The 24,140-nt window shown below is 35.7% G+C and overlaps 2 protein-coding genes across 6 annotated transcripts in view; one reads left to right on the forward strand and one right to left on the reverse strand.

The window, feature by feature from the left end:
• Nucleotides 1–8,403: 8,403 nt before the first annotated feature.
• LOC132143087 (transmembrane protein 41A-B-like) lies at nucleotides 8,404–17,834 on the forward strand. The gene is made up of 5 exons (XM_059553241.1): nucleotides 8,404–8,713; nucleotides 12,968–13,118; nucleotides 14,920–15,081; nucleotides 15,889–16,027; nucleotides 16,261–17,834. The coding sequence occupies exons 1-5, from the start codon at nucleotides 8,559–8,561 to the stop codon at nucleotides 16,488–16,490; spliced, it is 837 nt and encodes a 278-aa protein (XP_059409224.1). The 5' UTR covers nucleotides 8,404–8,558; the 3' UTR covers nucleotides 16,491–17,834.
• Nucleotides 17,835–20,191: 2,357 nt separating this feature from the next.
• The window catches only part of igf2bp2b (insulin-like growth factor 2 mRNA binding protein 2b), a 36,694-nt gene continuing 32,745 nt past the window's right edge, over nucleotides 20,192–24,140 (reverse strand). For all 5 annotated transcript variants that reach the window (XM_059554159.1, XM_059554162.1, XM_059554158.1 and 2 more), the window contains 2 exons: nucleotides 23,974–24,087; nucleotides 20,192–23,250 (listed from right to left, as the gene is read on the reverse strand). In XM_059554159.1, the coding sequence (XP_059410142.1) occupies nucleotides 23,152–23,250; nucleotides 23,974–24,087 (213 nt within the window). In that variant the 3' untranslated portion in view covers nucleotides 20,192–23,151. The remainder of the gene's footprint in view (nucleotides 23,251–23,973; nucleotides 24,088–24,140) is intronic.

Below are 24,140 nucleotides of genomic sequence, written 5' to 3' on the forward strand. Positions count from 1 at the left end.
TCTGACAGAAAAGACCTGCTGTGTGGTTGTTGTGACATGGTGCTGACTATAGAAATGATAAGGTGTGACAGAGAACAGAGCATGCATATATACACGTCTATTGGCATTCAAGCTTTTGTCCACAAACACTATACTTTGTAGTACAGAATTGCAGGCTTTGTCAGATACTCTCAGGTAGACACATTTAAATTTATGCATTTTAGTAGATGCTTTTATCTAAAGAGGAACAAAGAAATCTGCCAAAGACCCAAAAATAGTCATAATAAATGCAATGATCAGTGTTTGCTATAAAAAAATAAATAAAAAAAAAATTCATCATGAAGGATAACAATTATATTCTTATACAAGAAAAGAGTTCTTTTTCCAGACTATTTTCTTATAGACTTTTCATGCACTTCTTTTGTATCTACTTACATACTTTGACTTGAATATGATTCTGGTGTATGCATATCATTGTTTATTATTGTATATGGTCTGGGAATATCATTAACCACTTATGTCTTTTGCATATCACAATGTAATACATACATGTTTTTGAGGTTTACAGGTTTAGCTACTTGTAAAATTTTTGAGGAAACTCAATGTCTCATGAGCATTCATTGAAAGTTTCTCCTTCTTCATCTCGACAAAAACGCTGCTTATGAAAGTTGTACATTTTATGATGAAGCAACGACTAAGCTTAATCTTTCTTTTGCATATCATGCACTATGCTGTAAAATGAACTAAATATATATATATATTTCAGCCACCCTGAATTCAAACAATAGAACAATATCATACAAAGGCAGTTTATGTTTGTAGAGTTCATCCTCAGGGTTCATGGTGATAATAAATCATGAGATAAACTTGCTCTCTGATGTGTAGAAAATGAAATCACAGAAACTAAGATTAAAATAAGACCAGGATTTGTTATGTAGATGTTGTGTCTGATTGAATATACCCCCCTTGGATGCTCTTTGTGTCTGACATGTGAACTAGAGGGGACGTTTCAATATATAGCTACCAAAGCCTGCAACAATTACTATATCTAGGTTGAAAGCACCCTCCTCCACACAATCACATAGCACACACACACATTTTTAACATCTGAGAAATCCTTCTCACACTCAGACATTAAGCTTTATTGAACAACTTAAATATCAGATTTGCTATCATCCACCAAACAGACACTGCCCGAGGCACTGAGATTGTTATTGGCAGGATGGTGCATCTCTGAATCTGTTTAGTGTGTGTAAGGTTGTCTTCCTTTCTCAGTGTAATGAGATCTGGGCAGAAATTGGACCCTCAGCTTGATGCAGAGTTATATCCATGACCAAAACTGGGTTACACACTTCTATTTCAGCTGTGCAGCATCCCATCTGAGGGAAAACCACATCTAACATGATCCTGCCAATGATTTTACATGCTTGTAACGCATGACTGATCTCTTGCTCTATCCAGAGCCTTTTACCATGACTTATTAATTATTTATTTATTTTATATTTTTTTATATTATTTTTATTTTTTAAATTAAATCTTATTAACGTTGGATTTTGCCTCAGATTAAATTAGTATTAAAATATTTTTTCGTACTGTTATGTTTTTGGAAGGTCACTTCAGGTTCAGTTGCTGATTCTCCAGTAGATCCCCAGCGGACCTGCAAAAGATCTCCTGGGTGTAGATGCACCATCTAATTTATTTAGGTATCCAGTGTGTTGTCCAGATGTTTCAGTAACTACAGGAGTGAACATAAATCATTTGGGGCAGTGCGTAAGTGTGCATATGTTTGTGTTTGAACACGCTAGCAGCACTTCTGTTTGAGGATTAAAAATTCTGGTTTGGATACATCTTTTGAGGGTTCTTTAGAAAAAATGGAGTGATTTCCATAGTAAAGTACTGTACAAACACGATTTAAAAAAAGTTGGGACACTGTACAAACTGTGAGTAAAAAAGGAATGGAATAATTTACAAATCTCATAAATGTATATTTAATTCATAATAGAATATAGATAACATATCAAATGTTGAAAGTAAGACATTTCGAAATGTCATGCCAACTATTGGATCATTTTGGATTTCATGAGAGCTACACATTCCAAAAAAGTTGGGACAGGTAGCAATGAGAGCTAAAAATGTACATATAAGGAACATCTGGAGAACCAATTTGCAACTTATTAGGTCAATTGGCAACATGATTGGGTATAAAAAGAGCCTCTCAGAGTGGCAGTGTCTCTCAGAAGTCAAGATGGGCAGAGGATCACCAATTCTCCCAATGCTGCAGCGAAAAATAGTGGAGCAATATCAGAAAGGAGTTTCTCAGAGAAAAACTGCAAAGAGTTTGAAGTTATCATCATCTACAGTGCATAATATCATCCAAAGATTCAGAGAATCTGGAACAATCTCTGTGGGTAAGGGTCAAGGCCGGTAAACCATACTGGATGCCTGTGATCTTCGGGCCCTTAGATGACACTGCATCACATACAGGAATGATACTTTAATGGAAATCACAACATGGGCTCAGGAATACTTCCAGAAAACATTGTCGGTGAACACAATCCACCGTGCCATTCGCCGTTGCCGGCTAAAACTCTATAGATCAAAAAAGAAGCCATATCTAAACATGATCCAGAAGCGTAGGTGTTTTCTCTGGGCCAAGGCTCATTTAAATTGGACTGTGACAAAGTGGAAAACTGTTCTGTGGTCATACGAATCCAAATTTGAAGTACTTTCAGTAAAACTGGGAGGCCATGTCATCTAGACTAAAGAGAACAAAGGAAAACCCAAGTTGTTATCAGCGCTCAGTTCAGAAGCCTGCATCTCTGATGGTATAGGGTTGCATGAGTGCGTGTGGCATGGGCAGCTTACACATCTGGAAAGGCATCAATGCTGAAAGGTATATCCAAGTTCTAGAACAACATATGCTTCCCTTTCAGGGAAAACCTTGCATTATCTAACATGACAATGCCAGACCACATATTGCATCAATTACAACATCGTGGCTGCGTAAAAGTAGGATCTGGGTACTGAAATGGCCAGCCTGCGCATCATAAAGAGGAAGATGCGACAAAGAAGACCTAAGACAGTTGAGCAATTAGAAGCCTGTATTAGACAAGAATGGGACAACATTCCTATTCCTAAACTTGAGCAACTTGTCTCCTCAGTCCCCAGACATTTGCAGACTGTTATAAAAAGAAGATGGAATATGAAAGAAATACTGCTGCTGCACATATAACAAGAATAACCCCCACAGCATATATGATCACCCAGCTGCAGATCTATACAGGTGGAGCTAGGGAAGGTGGAGGGTTTCTAGAATGTACTGCAAACTGCTACCACAAAGAGTAGCTAAGTACTTTAATGTTGAGCAGCGAGCAATGACTGAGGTTTTCAAGCTTCAAAAAAGTATTATAAAATTGGTCTTATGAAGCAATATGGGCCTAATAGCTTTGTGTATATGAACCAGGAGCAGACAAATTTAAAGGAATAGTATGTGAATGAAAATTCTGTCATCATTTAATTTTGTTCATCTTCAGAATGCACATACAATGCACAGATCACATCAAATATGGTAAATGAAAGCTCAGACATGCTCGTTTGCTGTGCAGCAATCAATGAGTTTCATTTTCATGCATCAAGCAAGTACGTATGAGCTTCCTTTTAACATATGTGTGTGCACTGATCATGTTTACATGTGATTCTGAAGCCTAAAATCTCTTTATCATAGAAAATGGGGACATGGATTAAAATGCTTGATTAATATGTATTACAATGTATTTATGTATTTTTTTGAAGATTGAAAATGTTGGTTGTGTAGACTTTCAATGTTAGACAAAAATGTAAGTGATAAAACATAAAAACTATCTTCATTTGTGTTCCGAAGATGAATGAAAGTTTTTTGGAAATTACATTAGGGAGAGTAAATAATTACAGAATTTCATTTTGGGGTGAACTATGCCTTTACGTTGTTGTCCTAACTGCATTCATCCATGAAGGAATCATTCTTTAAAAGTTTTTTTTTTAACTGCTCAAACACAATTTCAAAAAGCCTTTTTTTAACTTTACACACAAATCCAAGAATGGCACACACAAAATTCTACATGCCTCACTTCTCTTGCAAAATGGAGCACTGCATTCAAAATATCACAAACATTTGCAAACACCTTTTTGTTTCAGAAATTGTGTGACAAGTAAAGATGTTGTGTGTAAGCTGAAAAAAAAATGTAAGTTGGATCTTTAAATCAGTAAATCATATGATTCCGTTCAGAATAGCAGACTGAGTGTCAGTCTGATGATTGATCTGGTTCTGGAGTTCAACTCATTGAAAACTCAATTATCTGAGCACAGTGGTTTACAACCCAGTGGCGGCGAAGGTTATCAGTGAATAATGACTTGAATCTGAGTCTGTTTCACACACAAATTTTTTATGTGACTCTACAAAACATAGAATATAGCATGTTAACTCTATATGTCAAGTCAAGTCACCTTTATTTGTATAGCATTTTATACACATAAGAAAGCTTTAAAGCAGCTTTACAACATTTAACAGGAAAAGAACCAATGATGTTTAAACATTTATGAAGCAAATCCCAAATTCTGCTGCTAAGCAGTTCTAAATAGGCAACAGTTTCATTTCAGCTCAGTATAGACAACAATTTATGGTGCTTTTGCATACATTTTCAAATGTTAACCCATATACGAAATAATGTCTGAAGGTGAATATCATGAAGGTGAGTTAAAAATAACATCATTTTTATTTTTGGATGAACAAATTCTTTAAGATGAGTTATTCAACTGGTCTTTTTTAAAGACTCATTAATAAAAGATCTCTTTTCACATCAAGAATTTATCTTTCTTGTTTCTTCCTTGTCCATATCTATCAGCATTCCCTCTGTCTGTCTGACAGCCTCCTGCATTAGATGTCCTTTTAAAGCTAACTGTGCCCTGTAAAGAGGACAGTCGAAATGAGCTGAGAGTGCACCTATTTCTCTTTAATCGCATCTGAATCCCTTCATCTTCTGCTCTCTCTCTTATCAGTGTGAAAGGCATCGAGCTCGTATCTGAGGCTACATCACATTGGCACAGACTTGGACAAGCAAAAACATCATCACTCTCTTTCCTGGAAAAAGTTGTTGAATAATTCCTTATTCTGAATCATTCCTTCTTCTGAGTGACTCAAACTGCAATCTCACAGTTTTTCTTTTGTGTCACTGATTAATATCAATGGCAAATTTGTGAGTCCACAAAGACAAATCAATAAATCCACTCAAAGTCTGCTGTGTGTGTGTGTCCACCACATGCATTCAAACTACCCATCAATGAACGGGTTCAATTGATTAGAGATGTTCCACATAATACAAATCAGGAGATCCTCAACCAATCGTGAAAACGTGGAAACAAATGTGCCTAATCTCAATCAATCTCTAATTCCCAGTCAGGCATGGCACCTCTGTGGAGAATTTACACAGCAGTCTACAGACAGCAGAATTTTATCAATGAATCTGCCTCTGCAGTATTCTGGGAAGGTTATTTAAATCTTTGATGATGAAATGGCTTTCTCAAGGGGATCATTAATTAAACATATAAACGTCTCTCACTCTCTTTTTTTTCTTGCCTTAGTAGTGCCAAGGTCTTTTTGAATCAACGTAATGCTGTCAAACAAACTAACTTATATTCCTAACATAGTACTTTTCCCTTACCCTAAATGTACCCTAAACAACAATAGCCTGTAAAATTAGAAAGAAATAATTTGTTGATTAGAATCCCTAACTGCAGCTTCTTCATAAAACCTAAAACCTTAAAGAAATATTATTACGCAAGGATCTTGATCCAAGGGCATGTTATACTTGATGAAATCACAGCATAGCTGAGTCAAAATATGTACACTCCCATACTATACAGTAAGCGAAAAACAGTGAAGAGATTAGTATGTCAAAAATTCAGGTATTTATAAAACAGTAGTTGAAAAGTCAAAAAATATTTCTGGTTAGATTCTGAAATGCATATCTGATGGATACTTACTATCCCATGAGGCCACAGGGGAGGATTTGTGAATGAAAGTGAAGCAACACTGTATGTCACATGACAATGACAACATGATGGATGTAGATTGTCCAAATTTAATTCATACTACACACATTCATGCAGTATGCAATTTCTGAAACAGCTCATTTTACTAAGATCACTTTACATATTTCATATCTTTATAACTGAGCAACAGTTTGGGTAAGCTACTTGTCTATTAAACACAATATTATAGATAATAATTACAAATCTTTCCAAAAACCTCCCTGTGTTGACAACTGTTTGGGCTTTTGATAATGAAGGCAACTCTGCCATCATGTGGTAACAAAATAGAATAACCTTTTGTAGTCCTCCACTAAAAGACATGAGAACGAGGTTGTTGCCTCAAGAGTGCAAAACTTTTGAAAATGGTAGAAAAAACTAAGACTGGCATACATTTACAGTATAATGTAATGAAATTTGTCAGTATAAGATCCCTTTTCGCAATTTTCACTTTATCTGAGTAAAACTGGTTCTATGCTATCAAAATTTGTTCTACCCTTTCCCTCTCTTTCTACAGAATACTTGGAACAGATGTTCTTTGCCAATTAACAGTTTATGGAAATTGAGTAAACCCCATTATGTTTCTCATTTACAGTGCTCATTCCACTTTTTAAAATGGCATTATTTTATTAATTGATGTTCTTTACATTATTAGAGTCTCATACTTTTATAATCATAATTTTTTTTAATTTATAGTACTACTATTCCTACTCCTACTATTCCTAATATCTTGTATTTTAATATAGAGAAAATAATTCCCTTTGCATGATCAGATTGTAAAATAAGATTTTTGCACATTTGACTTTAATACTTCATATTATACATTGTTTAGTGCATTATGTGCATACAGTGCCCTCCAATAAGTATTGGAACAGTAAAGACAAAATTGTTCTGTTTGCTGTGTAAAACTGTGAAAATGAACCCTAAAATACATGTCTGTAAAATCACCAACAACCTCCAGAAAGCTGGGGTGATGCTCTGTCAATCTACAGTCCGCAAGAGAATATGACAGAATTACAGAAGCTACACAGCAAGATGCAAACCTCTGATCAGCACAATAGAAAGACAAGATTCTTCACAAATGTGAGCCAGTAGAGTTTTGGAACTGAGTTGATGGGCTGATGAGACAAAAATGAACCTTTATCTAAGTGATTGGAAAGCAAAAGTGTGGAGAAAAAAGTGAACTGCAAATGATCCTGAGCATACAACCTCATTTGTAAACTTGGTGGAGGTGGTGTGATGGCATGGGCATGCATGGGTGTCTCTAGAACAGGACCTCTTCATTTTAATGATGTATGATGGCAGTAGTAGAATGAATTTGGAAGGGTACAAAATCATCTTGCTACCAATATTCAAGAAAATGCCCTCAAACTAATAAGAAAGCACTTCATATTGGATCAAGACAATGACCCAAAACACCCTGCCAGTTCAGTCAAGTACTTTATCAGGGCAAAGAAATGTAAAGTCTTAGATTGCCCAAATCAATCTCCAGATTTAAATCCGATTGACAATTTTATTTCACCAGCTGAAGAGGAGACTTAAGACAGAAACTCCCCAAAACAAGCAAAAGTTGGAATTGGCTGCATTAAAAGCTGGGGAAAAGCATGTCAAAGCATAAGACCAAGAGTCTGCTGATGTCTATGGGTTGCAGACTCACTGCTCTGATTACATGCGAGGGATCTGAAACTAAATATTAGCTTTTAATCTTTTACAGCTGCCTTAAATTCAACTGTTCCAATACTTATGCGCACATCAAATAGTGGGATGAACTCTAAAAGTGCTGTCATTTTTATTTGGTAAAACGTGTATGTGTCGAAAGACCTAATAATAAAATGTGACATTCTGTAGTTTTGTCGCATATTCATCTTTAAATCATATTGCCAAATGTCTTGACTCCACAGCAGAGAAAGCAATTTTGTCTTTACTGTTCCAATATGTACGGAGGGCACTGTATGTGGTGTCTAAATTTTGTTATATTTTTTCTTTCAGTTCTTTCAATAACAAATAGCCTACTAAGCTTTGAACTACACCATCCTGCTCACAAGTAAATATGTGCATTTGACTTTTAAATAAATAAATAAATAAATACTGTGTAAGACAGTGCACTTACTGTTTTCTAGAAGGTAATGACCTGCTCATGCCTTATAAATATAGTGACTTAAAAACCATGGTGCAATTTCATTTTTGGATGCCAGGTATTACTCTGCCGCTCTGAAAACAACGCACTGACAAAACTGATGCAGCCTCTAATAATAATATTTTGTTACATAAGTTACACATACCTTTCCCACAGTTCCCACACCATGGACTCATATTTTTGGGTGTCTCATGTGACATGGGGGTCCACCCTCACGAGGGGCTTCACTGACTCTGACTTGTTGGAATACAGTAGGTCCACGTACTTGCATGGGCTGGAGACGTAACATGTATAAACGGCCCACTGACCGGATCTGCTATTTAACAGGTGTAGCAGCAAGTACAACAGCGTCGTTTTTAGACAGACCTAGTCCGGGACTATGCGCTCAGTCTGGGGTTTAATTGCCTTGGTGGCCGCGGCAAGTTTTTACTTGTATCTGCTGTCTGCGTCCCTGCCGCCGGGTCCGCGTGCCGCCCGTCTTCACGACGCTCAGCCTGAACACACCGCCGATGAACCACGGGAGGAAGAACTCAGGTAGAATCATACCGTCGCTACTTTGTTTTGTTTTGTGAGCAGTTATTCCTACTTGTGTTATTGTTAGTAGCCTAGCAGAATTAATTATCTTTTAACTGTACAATGGTCTGTTAAATATAGCCTAGTGTTTAATTAACACACTAGCTACAAGTAAGCTAAACATCTGAATATGTTATTTTAATAATCTTACATGTGGAAACAACAAATGACGAAATGGGAAATTATTTCACACAATCAAAGCTACACAACATACATAAATGAAATTAAAATTTAAGGTTAAACTTGTTATGAATTTTTATTTTTAATTGGATCTTTTTTATTTATTTATTTTTTACTTAATTGGTTGCACAGGTTTGCATCTACCACTAATATTATTAAGATAAATCGCACTCGAAATATGAACGATCAACGATTCATGAGCGAATCGTTTAGACCGGTTTTGTGAATCACAGGACCTGTCTAAACGATTCGCTCGTGCCGTTTTTTATTTTTTAAGTAATCGTTTATTTTTTACTATTTTTGGACAGGATTTTTTTAATACTAATTACAAATGTACAGTTTAATATTATTATTACAACTATCTTATTAACCATAACCATAGTCTAATCTGAATTATAATCTGTTGCATCTCTTCATTAAAAAATGTAGGCCTATCTGAATTACTTCAGCAAGTTAACCTTGTAAAAGTATCTATTTGATTGGGATTCAGTGACATGATTTTTCTGTCATGTATTCAATTATTTAACTAAACTGTGATTTACATATTTGTCCAGAGGGCTTCTTGTATAGTGGAATTTTTGCTATAACTGAACTCAAAGATGTTTCCAGTTTTTTCCATTAATAATATATTGGATGATGCATAGTCATCGTATTAAACTCATGCATGTTACAGTGAAGCAGTAAGTTCACACTGTTTCTAGGAGAAGCATCTGCAGTGCTGTTTATGCTCCCATTCACCTGTGGAACAATTCCCTCATTCTTTTTTATTAGTTCTCTCTATCTTCATTAATTTCACATTCTTCCATATTTGCCTGCATGTCAATTTGACTCAGTATTGGTTTATTTATTATAATATACACCCTCATCTCATTTCTGAGAAGAAGTAATGGAAGAATAAGAAATAAAATTAGAGAGAATGAGAGAGAGATGGATTTGTACTGTAGAAAGTGAGAAGCTTTGGCAGTTATTCTCTGATGGTGGCAAACATTCAGCTCCTGTTTGCCCTGTGCTCTTTCCTCATCAGCGTTAATTTATTCGATGTGAGCAGCTCTGTGTGGTGGGGGAAATCATAGATCCTTAATGCAGCAAAACTCTTTTTCTTCTTTAATGTTTCATCCGTCCTCTCATGTGTCCTTGGCAGGCACCTAAAGGAACTGATCCTCAGTTCTTATTATGCATCTGATTCTCAGATACTGTCTGCTTTGCATGTTGTGTGACTGTATGCAATGAGTGAATTAAGGAGTCTGAGACCCCCTAGTTCCAGTCACAGTCCTGTAGGTCCTGTAGTCTCTAACAGTAGTGTATGTTTATAGTATATGTGTGGAACAATATTCAGTGTATCAGACTGACTAGAAAATTTTTTTTTCCACTATAAGGAAATATGTGAATATAGTATTGTTTAAAATCTTATTACTTTTGATCAATTTAATACATCCTTGCTTTAAAAAAAAATCCATTTTCCAAACCGCTTGTCTTTTGAAAGAATCCAGGGGACACTGGAGCCTATCATGTAATTTTTTCATATAATTATTTTAATTATTAATTTATTAAATTCTCCATTGATTATTACTTTGTCTGCTCTGAATGCAAATCAACATTAGCAGTCATGTCTCAGAATTGGAGCCTGGCAGAGGGCATGAGGTGACAGTTATAAGATCAGACAACTGCCTTCTGGAGTGTCTTGAAACCCCCTGAATTTGCTGAGATGTGCAATATAGAGGAGGAGGGAAAGAAAGAGATATCTGGAGCATTCATATGTGACATGTTACATATGCATACATAATCCACCGATGGAGTTTTGGTTCATTGCCGCTGTCGCCTATGGCTTGCTTAGTTGGGGACACTTAATATCCAGAAATATCATCAACTTGATTGCACAGATTCTATTTAAACTGAACTGAGCTGGATGATGACATCATTGAATTCACTGAATTGATGAACTTGCCTTTAACTGAATATTGAGTGTTTACTATTCTCCTTTAGCATTATTGGCACTATTTTCCTATTTAATACTGTAAAGCTGCTTTGAAACAATCTGCATTGTTAAAAGTGCTATGTAAATAAAGGTGACTTGACTTGACATGTATGTCTGACATGACAAGCTAAAATAAATTACATGAATAAAAAAAGGAGAGAGGTCTCAAAAGCCATTTGTGCTAACAGTATACTATATGTCACTTTCTGAAGTCATCCAGATATTTATAATAACAAAAATAGTGGAAAGGACACTGAAGTTTCAAATTGGGTAACGGATCTGCTCTGTCTGCCATTAACACATTCCTTCCAAAGATCTGAACTTTCCATAGTGTCTTGTGACCTGTATGTCTTGGTTCATGTCTTGATTAGCTCACTCCTCTGTTCCCTGGAGAATATCTGCTGATGAGGGACATTTTGTGTACATACTTAATACAGTATGTGCATGTATCATGTTTTACAGTGGTATAGCCATAAAATCAGCTGTTTTAAGGAGAACATGTCAGCACTTTTCAAAAAAGTGTTTTGATTAATGTCGGTCTCGTGCACTTAAGGCTCTTATATTGTTGTACTAGTGGGAACATACTCAGTGTGCGCTCAGAATGGAGCATATCACATGTTTATATTCCTCACACTGGGTACGTATGTGAAATTAAAACCTCTGGCACATGGGTGGGGAATACTGCCCCTTTGCGTGCCCAAATTACCCCGGGGATGACATTAAGGAGCTTAGATTACTCACGACTGCGCACGATGTGATTCATCTGCTGGAAAGAGCCCAGTAACCACGACACGAGAAATCCAGTATCTGGTACATCCACATATTTATTGATGATCATGTTAGGTGTGTTTGAAGATGTTTTAAACAGTCTGGTCACTGAGTACAGCCAATCCACACACACACACTAGTGTATTTCCACAGCTGAGAGGCTATTTCTGTCCAGTTGGTGTATCATATTTCATTCCTTCACGCATGCTGAGGGCAGATTTTGGTCTTTCTGTCTCATCTTGCTGACAGGTTAGTGTCTTCAACCATTTTCAAGAATCCTTTCGGTCATTTCAAGTCTGTTGTGTACTTAAAACCAATGCAAACCTAAAGATTTAAGGAACCTGGCTTTAAATCAAAAATGTTATTTAATAATACTGAGCCTAAATACACGGATTTATACGAATTACCAATTATTAATATATTTATACGGTCATGTAAAAGATGTTTATGTAATACATTTTAATATGTAGGGAACAATGAAACATTTAGATTATTAAAAATTCATAATTTACTCACCCCCTCATGTCATCCTAAACCTCCATTGTTTGGTTCTCAGCATTTTTCAAATATCTTTGTTTAACAGATGAAACAAAGTCACGCAGGTTTAAGCAAGCATCAAGGCGAGTAAATTATGATATTTTTGGACAAACTTAGAAAAAAATAAATAAATGAATGAACTGCAGCCATTTAAATATACTTTTCATTTAAGTCAGAAATTGTATTTAATATAACTGAATCAACCTAAACATTATTTAAACAATCATTTAACTTAATGATTTCTAGTTGTGTCCTCTTTTGGAAGTCCAAACAAAGTAGTTTCGATTTCACAACGAAACACAGAGTCTCCCCAACATGGCACCGGTGGCAACAGGGAGAATCAAAGTTACACCTTTCTTTGCGTGAACATTTGGGCAGTGTTATGCAAATCTTCCCACATTGTGACGTAGACATGTTGGGCGTGTTAGAATGAGCTGTTTTAGGTAGGTCGGTAATCTTCTTTATTCACCAAGAGCTTGTAACATTCCAAAGAGAAAGGAAAAATTTTAATAAAATTTAAACAATTCTTAGTATGAAATAAATGTATTAAATACATAACTTAAGCCCACAGTATCCACTCAATATATTGAGTATAATTATCTTCCTCCATCTTATTTCAGTCTCTGCTGGTTTTGGAAGGGAAAGCAATTGGGTTGATAGGAAAAGGACAGCCAACCTGTTAGACATTACAAGATAAAAATGCAAGTTCAGTGCCATTATTTAACTGATCCAACAATGTCTTATATTTTCTCCAGGTTGAAGTTCCCATCTGATCTGGATGAGCTGAGGGAACTAGCTGAGCTGCTGAAGTTCTATAAGACGGAACACACTGGATATGTGTTCATCCTCTTTTGCAGTGCCTACCTCTACAAGCAGTCCTTCGCCATTCCAGGCTCATCCTTTTTGGTTGGTAACAGAGGTCTACTCTGTGAAACTAGTAGTAGACCTGCTTGAAAACACGTCATTAGACTGAAATAAAAGCTTTATAACCAGTTTCTCTAAAAGTATGCTTAATTGAATTGAATGTGCACTTATAGTGTAGTTTTAATTCTTAAAAGTATATAAACTGTACATGCAACTAATAAATTAATGAAAGGTCACAAAATATAAAGAGAGTACACTTTCATGACAGTTTCTTAACAATTAAAAAAACTAAATAATGTACATTTTAATTCATTATGTTTTAATAATGCTTTAAAGTTTACTAATTCTGATGTGCTGACTAGTACATAGTAATAATGGTACTAAATTGCGGCTAGATCATTACTAATATGTAATAAATATATATAACCATATATATATTCCAGTGGTTTAAATATTACCTCTCAGATAGGTCCTTCAAGGTATCTTGGAGAGGTGAGGTGTCCAAGTCCCAACATCTAACTACTGGAGTGCCTCAGGGCTCAGTTCCTGGACCACTTCTCTGTCTACATGGCATTAGATTCTGTCAATCAGGAAGATGCCTTTTCATATCATGCTGATGACACTCATCTCTTCCTCTCATTCCTTTCTAATGATCCAATGATAACCGTTCGCATGTCAACTTGTCTAACAGACATTTCTTGCTGGATTAAGGACCATCACCTTCAACTCAACCTTGCCAAGACAAAACCGCTGGTGGTTTTATCAAACCCATCATTTCATCACAATTTTTCCATCCAGTGTGGCACGTCAACCAAAAATCCTTCAAAAACAGCCAGAAACCTGATTGATGATCAGCTGACTTTCTCAGATGACGTTGCTAAAACTACCCGGTCCTGCAGATTTGCTTTGTTCAACATCAGGAAGATCAGGCCCTTTCTTTTAGAACATGCTTCACAACTCCTTGTTCAAGCTCTTGTTCTTTCCAGACTGGACTATTGCAATGCTCTCTTGGCAGGTCTTCCAGTCAGTTCTATCAAACCTTTACAGTTAATCCAGAACATGGCAGCAAGATGCACGAAAAAAATGCACATCACTCCACTGTTTATCAATTTGCATTGGCTACCAATAGCTGCTCACATAAAATTCAAGCAAATAATGTTTGCCTACAAAACCACCCCTGGCTTTGCACCCCTTTACCTTACAAACTTATGTGATCTCTAGAAGCTTACATTCTGCAGGTGAACATAGCATTATATTGCCATCCCAAAGAGGCACAAAATCATTTTCACAGATTTTTACTTTAACTGTTCCCTCCTGGTGACCTGCCCAACTCAATCCAAGCAGTTGAATCTTTAGCCATCTTCAAGAAATGGCTAAAACACATCTCTTCCATCTTTATTTGACCCTCTAACTCAAGCAATCTCTATTCTAATTCTATTCTTTAAAAAATTTTGAAGACTTTTACTCTTTTTACTTTCAGACTTGCACTCTATTCATTTACTGCTTGTTAAAAAAACACTAGCTTGTTCTATTCCTTTTCTATTCTGTTTTTATTTTTATTTTTTATATAATAAAAAAAAACTTGCTACGTGCACTGCGTTAGGCTAACTGAGACTTTTCATAGTACTTGCATGTCATTGCTCTCTTTTGCATATCATGTCCTTCCATTGTTCTCATTTTTAAGCTGCTTTAAATAAAATAATCTGCTAAATGACTAAATGTACTTCTTTTTCACAAGGGACAATAAATATACAAACAGTACAGTTATTTATATATAATATGACTATGTAGCTGACGACCTAATAAAAAAGCCTTTACTGTCAGTTTTTCTTGTCGTGTCTAGAACATGCTGGCGGGGGCATTATTTGGGCCATGGCATGGACTCCTCATCGCCTGCACTTTGACTACTGTGGGTTCCACCAACTGCTACCTGCTGTCCCGTACATTTGGCAAACGCCACATCGTAAGGCTCTTCCCTGAGAAGGTTGCCATGCTGCAGAGAATGGTGGGTCACCTCTGGGTGTTAAACACATGATAGAGGGATTTTCCATTAATGAATGTTCTTAAAATAGTCAAAACATTTTGCTTGTTTATACTGTGCATTTCAATTCTAAAGAATAGCAGTCTCCACAGCACAACTGTGATTAAATGTATATTTACACTGTAACAAGGAAACCTTAAAATAAAGTGTAACCCAAGTGGAATAGCTAGAGTAAATAGTACATAGGTGGAACTAAACCTGATCTTTTTGGACATCATATAAACAGACATTTGGCTGATTTCATTTATTTCAATGTAAACTATAAAATGTTGAATACACATATATAAATTTGCAGCATAAAAACTTTCTGTTAATTAATTTACTGAGAGAGTATACTTGTACTTTTATAAACTAGTGGGATAGATGTTACTAGTAAACTAGCATTATAACAGAATTTGTTCACTTGTAGTTCACAGTATATTTACGATACAGGAAAAACCTTGTGTACTCAAAGTTTACTTCAATTATGCTTAAAGTACATTAAAGTGTATACATTTATAAACTAAAATGTGGGCCAATTTACATCCAAAGTAGTACTGAAACAGTTCACTTGCAAGTCTGCAAGTCCTACTATATTGATTTTAGTATACATAGTACATGGAATACTGTATAGTACTTCAGTATACTTCATAAAATGATCCCAAAGTATGTATATATTTTGTAAGGGATACTTTTTGATTATAAATATATGTTTAAAAGTATCTCAGTTTGGCAACCTTGATCATAATCATTATTTTCAATATGAGCACATGATGAATCTCTCTCTGTTAGGTGGAAGAGAACAGGAGTAGTTTGTTGTTCTTCTTGCTCTTTCTGCGGTTCTTTCCCATGACACCAAACTGGTTTCTGAATGTCACCTCTCCAATCCTCAACATCCCCATCACCATTTTCTTTTTCTCCATCCTCATTGGTGAGCTTACAGTACATATTCAGTTATACATTCATGGATTTTTTTATGTCATAGGTGTACTTACAATCCACTGCAATTCCTCACTGTTTTTGTTTTTTACTAAATTTTCCTAATGATTCCATTTTGACCTTCTATAGTTTTTAGGTGGCCAGAATCTAAACAATTATTAAGTAAAAATACAGCTTCTGGAGAAAAACAACCCTCATGATCTTAAATGCTTATTTTCTTCCCAGGTCTAATCCCTTATAATTTTATCTGTGTCCGTACGGGTGCCATATTGTCTGAGATCCAGTCTTTGGACGACATCTTTTCTTGGAGGATCCTGTTTCAGCTCTTGTTGATCGCATGTGTGGCTCTGCTTCCTGGAGCTCTGATCCGCCACTATAGTCAGGCCCACCTCAAACTTGATGGCCTGGAACCTAATGGACACCAAAAGGTCCTGAACGATCGCAAGACTAGATGAACCAAAGACACACAGAAGAAGAGACTGCAGCCTGTTGATGTGGGACTGATCATTGGTCTGGAGTCACAGCTGAGGATTTGGTTATGAATGTCTGAATGCAGAGTGGAACCGACATGGACAGAAATAGAGAATATTAATTACCGAATGTCTATAATGAAGAGACTATTAATGTCTTAAAAGAGAACACACTCAGATTGCTGATGTTACATATATAATATTGGACATTGCCTCATTATATAGGAAAAAATTAATCTGACAGCCTAGCCTAGTTTTTTTTATTGAAGCTAAAATATTTACTTGTGTTTTCAAATGATGTTTAGTGACCACGTTTGTTTGAAGTTTGTGTGCATTTATGGTTTTATTCAGTTGTGGAAACTGAAAATAACTGTAAGTTCCATGTGTTTTTGAGTGTTTACACATTTTACCAAAATAGAACTAATGATTAGTTACTTTGTCCTCTAAATGGACACTGATAAAGTAGTAACCTAAAATGATCAAATCTAATTATCTGGTTTTATTCAAGTCAAAACTATTATTTAATATTGCTCAGTTAACCGAAATAAATTAATTTATAAAAAAAAAACTAATTCGGATTAAAACATGTAAATTTAAACTTTCTGCTCAAGACCTGAACATAAAAAAAATTATTATATACATTTATTTTTATTTAAAAGTAGTACTACAGATTTACCTATACTGTATCAAACTTTTTATTCACTTAAAAAGAGATGCAACTATTTGTAACTTGAATGTGCGAGGCATACCATGTCATTATTGTAATATTCATTCAACATAATGTAGTAATTATAGACACTTGTTACTGCATACTGCACTTGTTATTACCTATACAAGCTAATGAATCAGATTAAAAAAAAAACAGCTTACTTCTGCACTGAAAAATAAGGTGCATACCACTAAAGTTATTTTTTAAAGATTATTAGATATTATATTTGTGATCCTCAAGCATCCTAATATCAGGGAGTTCTTTTATTTGCAAGTTAATATAGACTTGTGAACTGATCATATACTAAATCTTTTGGAGTTGCACAATACATTCAGGGCTTGATAACGGACTTGATCATACAGTACATATACAACTTACTTTGTTATATTTGCACATGTCCCACTAATGACTTGTTTTGGACAGTAAGGCAGTATTAGTGCAGTGTATTTAAATTTAAAGCATAAAATGGGATCAGTACACATTTGTACTGATCATTAGTTTGTGGTTAACTGTGCCATGAATGTATCAATTATCAGAATGTCACAGAAACTCTAAATTCTATTGCTGTTAAATCATTTCCACAGCAATTTCATGAATTGCATCTACAGGTGCTACTTTATTAAGTAATGACTGCATGTTTTAAGCTATTTATGGAAAAATAAATCAATGTCTTAATGTGTACATAAGTTAAGGTTTAGTTTTTGCATTAAAAACTGCTGATTGAGTGCTTGAACATTATAATTCTATTATAACCAAGTTATAACTGCTTTTTCACAACTAAGACGTACTTAAAAAGTCAATAATAAAAACATTTGAAACCATTTAACATCTTATTGTAACCTATATGTTAAATTCTGTGGAACGGATGTATGCATGGTAAAATTGCTGAAATGAGTGATATAATCATACAACCCGAATTCCGGAAAAGTTGGGACGTTTTGTAAATTTTAATAAAATGAAAACTAAAGGAATTTCAAATCACATGAGCCAATATTTTATTCACAATAGAACATAGATAACGTAGCAAATGTTTAAACTGAGAAATTTTACACTTTTATCCACTTAATTAGCTCATTTAAAATTTAATGCCTGCTACAGGTCTCAAAAAAGTTGGCAAGGGGGCAACAAATGGCTAAAAAAGCAAGCAGTTTTGAAAAGATTCAGCTGGGAGAACATCTAGTGATTAATTAAGTTAATTGATATCAGGTCTGTAACATGATTAGCTATAAAAGCTTTGTCTTAGAGAAGCAGAGTCTCTCAGAAGTAAAGATGGGCAGAGGCTCTCCAATCTGTGAAAACTTTAAAAACAATGTTCCTCAACGTCAAATTGCAAAGGCTTTGCAAATCTCATCATCTACAGTGCATAACATCATCAAAAGATTCAGAGAAACTGGAGAAATCTCTGTGCGTAAGGGACAAGGCCGGAGACCTTTATTGGATGCCCGTGGTCTTCGGGCTCTCAGACGACACTGCATCACTCATCGGCATGATTGTGTCAATGACATTACTAAATGGGCCCAGGAATACTTTCAGAAACCACTGTCGGTAAACACAATCCGCCGTGCCATCAGCAGATGCCAACTAAAGCTCTATCATGCAAAAAGGAAGCCATATGTGAACATGGTCCAGAAGCGCCGTCGTGTCCTGTGGGCCAAGGCTCATTTAAAATGGACTATTTCAAAGTGGAATAGTGTTTTATGGTCAGACGAGTCCAAATTTGACATTCTTGTTGGAAATCACGGGCGCCGTGTCCTCCGGGCTAAAGAGGAGGGAGACCTTCCAGCATGTTATCAGCGTTCAGTTCAAAAGCCAGCATCTCTGATGGTATGGGGGTGCATAAGTGCATACGGTATGGGCAGCTTGCATGTTTTGGAAGGCTCTGTGAATGCTGAAAGGTATATAAAGGTTTTAGAGCAACATATGCTTCCCTCCAAACAATGTCTATTTCAGGGAAGGCCTTGTTTATTTCAGCAGGACAATGCAAAACCACATACTGCAGCTATAACAACAGCATGGCTTCGTCGTAGAAGAGTCCGGGTGCTAACCTGGCCTGCCTGCAGTCCAGATCTTTCACCTATAGAGAACATTTGGTGCATCATTAAACGAAAAATACGTCAAAGACGACCACGAACTCTTCAGCAGCTGGAAATCTATATAAGGCAAGAATGGGACCAAATTCCAACAGCAAAACTCCAGCAACTCATAGCCTCAATGCCCAGACGTCTTCAAACTGTTTTGAAAAGAAAAGGAGATGCTACACCATGGTAAACATGCCCCGTCCCAACTATTTTGAGACCTGTAGCAGAAATCAAAATTGAAATGAGCTCATTTTGTGCAAAAAATTGTTAACTTTCTCAGTTTAAACATTTGCTATGTTATCTATGTTCTATTGTGAATAAAATATTGGCTCATGTGATTTTGAAAGTCTTTTAGTTTTCATTTTATTAAAATTTAAAAAACGTCCCAACTTTTCCGGAATTCGGGTTGTACCATATTGGCACCAGAAAGCAGAATAAAATTAGAGAAACTAATTCTAGAGTTCTGTGGTTGCATATTTTATGCTGATCAATTATATGTAAAAATGCATGCAAGTACAGTATAACTGCAGGATAATATAGTAATATATTCCAATAGAAATGAAGGTTTCACTTTAGCTTTTTCACTCTTATGGAAGTCAGTTTCAATAAAACTTAAGGTAATTGTGACTTTTTATCTCATAGTTCAGACAATGTTTAATGTATATGTATATATATATATATATATATATATATATATATATATATATATATATATATATATATATATATATATATATATATATATATTATAATCTTGGGTAATAAGATATGAATTTGGAGATCAAATTGATCAATAACTTTTTTTTTTTTGTGGCAGAAAGAAGCTTCCACAGAATCTTTACGCTATTGATGACACAAGTAAACTTGATATCTTGATACAAAGATGAAGAAAACATTATTTTTAAAGACTCTTTTTATTGCTCATATCCGTGTGAAGGGTAGTGTGACCCTTCCAGAAAACATAAAAACAGATGTGTATTCATGATTGTTCACTCACACTCATATTGTCCCCGACTCACCCACACTTGGCTAGAGCCAACAGTAATACCAATGGAATATGTCCCCCTTTTGCCCAGATCTAAAATTAGTTTGTTAACTCATTTTTACATTGTGTGACATTACTATAAAAGTGGATCAGATAAGAGACAGGCTTATCAAACACCCAGAAGTATTCACGGTACAAGTGGACAATAAAGACATTTTGAACATGGCAGAATGTGAAGAGAAACAGACTCAGAGACAGCTGCAGAAGTAATACGGCAAAGACTAGGTTTCATGTACATGTTTTCTTTGTACATGATATGAGAAGAGATGGTCTCGAGACCGCTGGACATCCCTCCTATTTGACACAGCAACATTTTACTACAGAAACCCAAACTAGAAGGATCAAATTCAATTGTGTCTAATATTGTTATGCTAACATTCAGCAGTAAACTGGAGATTATTCCTATAATAAAAACACACACATATGCTGTTAAAATAACATTCAAAACTGACTTATCGGCCATCCAATCAGATATGACCTCCAAAACAGAGCAAAATTACAGAGCCCATTTGTAACAGAGTAACATGTAGATAACATTCTAAATACAGGTTGAAGAACACTGCATACGGTTGGATTAAGATGTATTCTTAGACACTATATATACCAGTCAGTTCAAACAAACTGCAAGAAACAAAAGTTTTGTCAACCCAAATGTTCAGCTGCCCAAGAGTTGTATTGACCTCAAGAGCCCATTTGAGTCAAACGGTTCATAAAGCAACAATCAGTTTCTGACACCTCTTTCACAAGAACAAGCAGGCCAAGTTGGTGCCTTGAGCTAACCCTTTTTTTCCTTCTTGTACTTTTATTTAGAAAAATAAAAAATGCTCAAAGTTTGAGAGCTTTACAAGGTATACAAAATATGCAAAAGGGAGAAAAGATCAGATTGAGGTACCTTGTTCTTGAGGTAGAACGGTATATTGTACTGATTCACACAAAGATGCGTGGACTTTCAATATATCATTTTCATGTCTCAATCATGGTTGTATCAGTTGCTTTATATCAATGTTACGCTCTATGACTGTACTGTACTGCAGAGCTGGCTGTTTGCATTTTATCAGTCAAGAAATACTAAAACCAATATTTTCGAGCTGTCACCTATATCCAGCACATTCATTTTTTTTATTCCATTAGCCTTTTGGGAGAAACTTTAAAAGGCTTAATGACGTCATCCCTCACCAATCTTATCACCTTTATATATTACGAAAAAATGGGACGTCTTTACATACAATTAAAAAAAAAAACATTTGTCTTGGCTTTGCTCTTCTCTTTAGTCAAAAATGCATTTATAGACATTTATCCCAGCAAGTGAAATAAGAGGGGGAGGGGAGAAATTAAGTTTGCTACACAGAAAGTACATGTTTGCAGAAGGCATTTGCATCATATACATTCACGAGTGTTAGGAGGTCGCCATGGGCTCCCGTTACACGACCTACAGACAAGGTGCAGATTGCACATGCAATTCAGCTTTCTCATTTGCATACACTACCATTCTAAAGTTCAGGCTTGTAGGATTTTTTTTAATCTTCTGTAATATTCTGCAATATTACTATAATTTAAAATACCCATTTTCTATGTGAATATACTTTAAAAAGTCATTTATTCCTGTGATGCAAAGCTGAATTACTCTAGTCCTCAGTGTCTCGCGATCCCTCAGAAATCCGTCTAATGTCAAGAAACATTTCTTATTATAATCAGTGTTGAAAACAATATTAAGTACTGCTTCATATTTTTAAGGAAACCACAATACTCCTTTTCAGGATTCTTCTTTTAGTTAATACAAGTTAATACATTTTAATATTTTAAAATATAAATCTTTTGCAACATTATAAATGTCTTTACTTTTGATAAATTTAATGCATAATTGCAGAATATAATTTTTTTCTTAAAAAAAAATCACAAACTTTAGAACAGTAGTGTAAGGTGTAATACATGGGGAGTACAGGCTATCAACATTAGATCTACCTCTCCTTAGGGCCTGTACTGACTCGGTTTTTAGTATTTTTTTTTTTTTTTTACAGTTGGCACACAGACAGCTCTTATTCTGTGTGAGGAATAAGTTGGGAACATGGAAACATTTAAGAGAAAGCAATATCATTTTAAAAAAGAGAAAAGAGGACAGGGCAGCAAGCAGAGGAGAAATGCTCAGACTCAGCAATGGAAAAAGAGGAACTGGAAGTGAAATGCTGGCACACAGCAAGCACTCTTTTACATGTACGTTCCTTTGTAACATCATTTAATGCTTTTAGCTACCATGCTGTACTAATTTGTTTCTAGAAAACTCAAAAACAAATCTGATTGCTCACATTAAATAGCCTAAAATGAGTTTCCAAAGAATATTCTGCTGAATAAACTAATATAGAACGGTTTTTAGAATCTTATTAAAATATTAATGTGCAATTTATTATATCTCCTAATAAATTAGTAGATCTAATGCACAACTAGACTCTGCAAGTCCTATAAAATCTACCTGCAGTGTGCATTCACCTCCTCCAGCAGTCTACTTCACAGTGCACAAATCCTCACATCAGCTTAATCAGTAACAAAAAGAGCTCAATATGAAATATCAGGTCCATGGTCATAAAAAGATCTCTGACCTGAAAAATGTTCTCGATCATCCTCATTCATATCATCATGACCAAACGTTTTTGTGCTTTGAGTTCTTTGGTTGTTTTAAACTGCTGGTCCTCTTCATCAGCTTCATCAGTCTCTCTCTGGTTCCTGCTCTGTCTCTCTCTCCCTTTGCCTGTTTCTTGATTTTCGATTTGTCCACTCATGAGCTACATTCATTAGCTGCTGCTTGCTGGCGTCTGCTGATCATTTTGATGGTTGTGAAGGTGTTGGCACTGTTTGCTGCTGTTTCCGCTCTTGCTGTTTGACCTGTTGAACGATCTCCCTTATCTTGCGCTGGGCAGCCTACAAACACACACACCGGAGTTGAAGGTGACTGGGGTGCACACGCAAATACATTATTTACATCAACAGATAATGTTTTAAGAACCTGAACAAATCATATGCAGTCCTGAATAACAAGCCTTTGGACACAGTCTGGCCCAAACCATTCTTTCATACAAGCCAAATTCAAAACTGGTTAATGTTGACAATGAGAGAGTGAGGAACACGAAACGGGAAAGTCAAAAGTACCAGCACTGTAGTAACAAGCTGATACCAAAGTTGAAAGAAAAATTTGAAATTGAATTTATGATTCTTACTTGAATTTATGGCTTAGGACAAATCTCATGAATAATAATATTGATGTTGCTTTGTGACTATCCAGGACTTGCCAATAGTCCTCTGGTGGTTCTATGTGAACTTAGGAGCTACTGGTCACAAAAGCAAAACACAGTGAGTACTACAACCAGTAGTAGTTGTAAAGTAAGCCAGTTTCTACCACACTGCACCCCGGTAAGGGTATAGTTCATTTAATTACTCACCCTCATGTCTCGTGCCTCATGAGTAAATGGTGACATCAAAACTACTTTAAACAGGTATAAATATGTCTTTTTACCTGAAGTAAAAACTGTAACAATTGCAAGGTACCACTTTTTTCAGGGGTGACCTGGCCTGACCCTGGTCTTTTATTCAAATTCTAAATAAAATACAAAGAGTTTAAAGGCTGGGAAAATGTCAAAATCATACCTGACTGGCAAAGAAATGTCCAATTATTTTAACAAGCACTTCATCATTCTCATCTGGTGTCTGGTCTCGTGGTACAATGACCTCAGCACTGGTGAGATTCTGCAACTCATTGACCTGTGGTTGGTAAGAGGTCAGAGGTCACACAAACAGATTCCTCTCTCCTAGAT

Source organism: Carassius carassius, chromosome 7 (assembly GCF_963082965.1).
Source record: "Carassius carassius chromosome 7, fCarCar2.1, whole genome shotgun sequence".
NCBI lineage: Eukaryota > Metazoa > Chordata > Actinopteri > Cypriniformes > Cyprinidae > Carassius > Carassius carassius.

Coding starts and splice junctions, on each gene's coding strand:
- LOC132143087 (XM_059553241.1), top strand. CDS start 8,559: ATGCGCTCAGTCTGGGGTTTAATTGCCTTGGTGGCCGCGGCAAGTTTT. Junction 13,119..14,919: donor TTCCAGGCTCATCCTTTTTG/GTTGGTAACAGA, acceptor TGTCGTGTCTAG/AACATGCTGGCGGGGGCATT. Junction 16,028..16,260: donor CTTTTTCTCCATCCTCATTG/GTGAGCTTACAG, acceptor TTTTCTTCCCAG/GTCTAATCCCTTATAATTTT.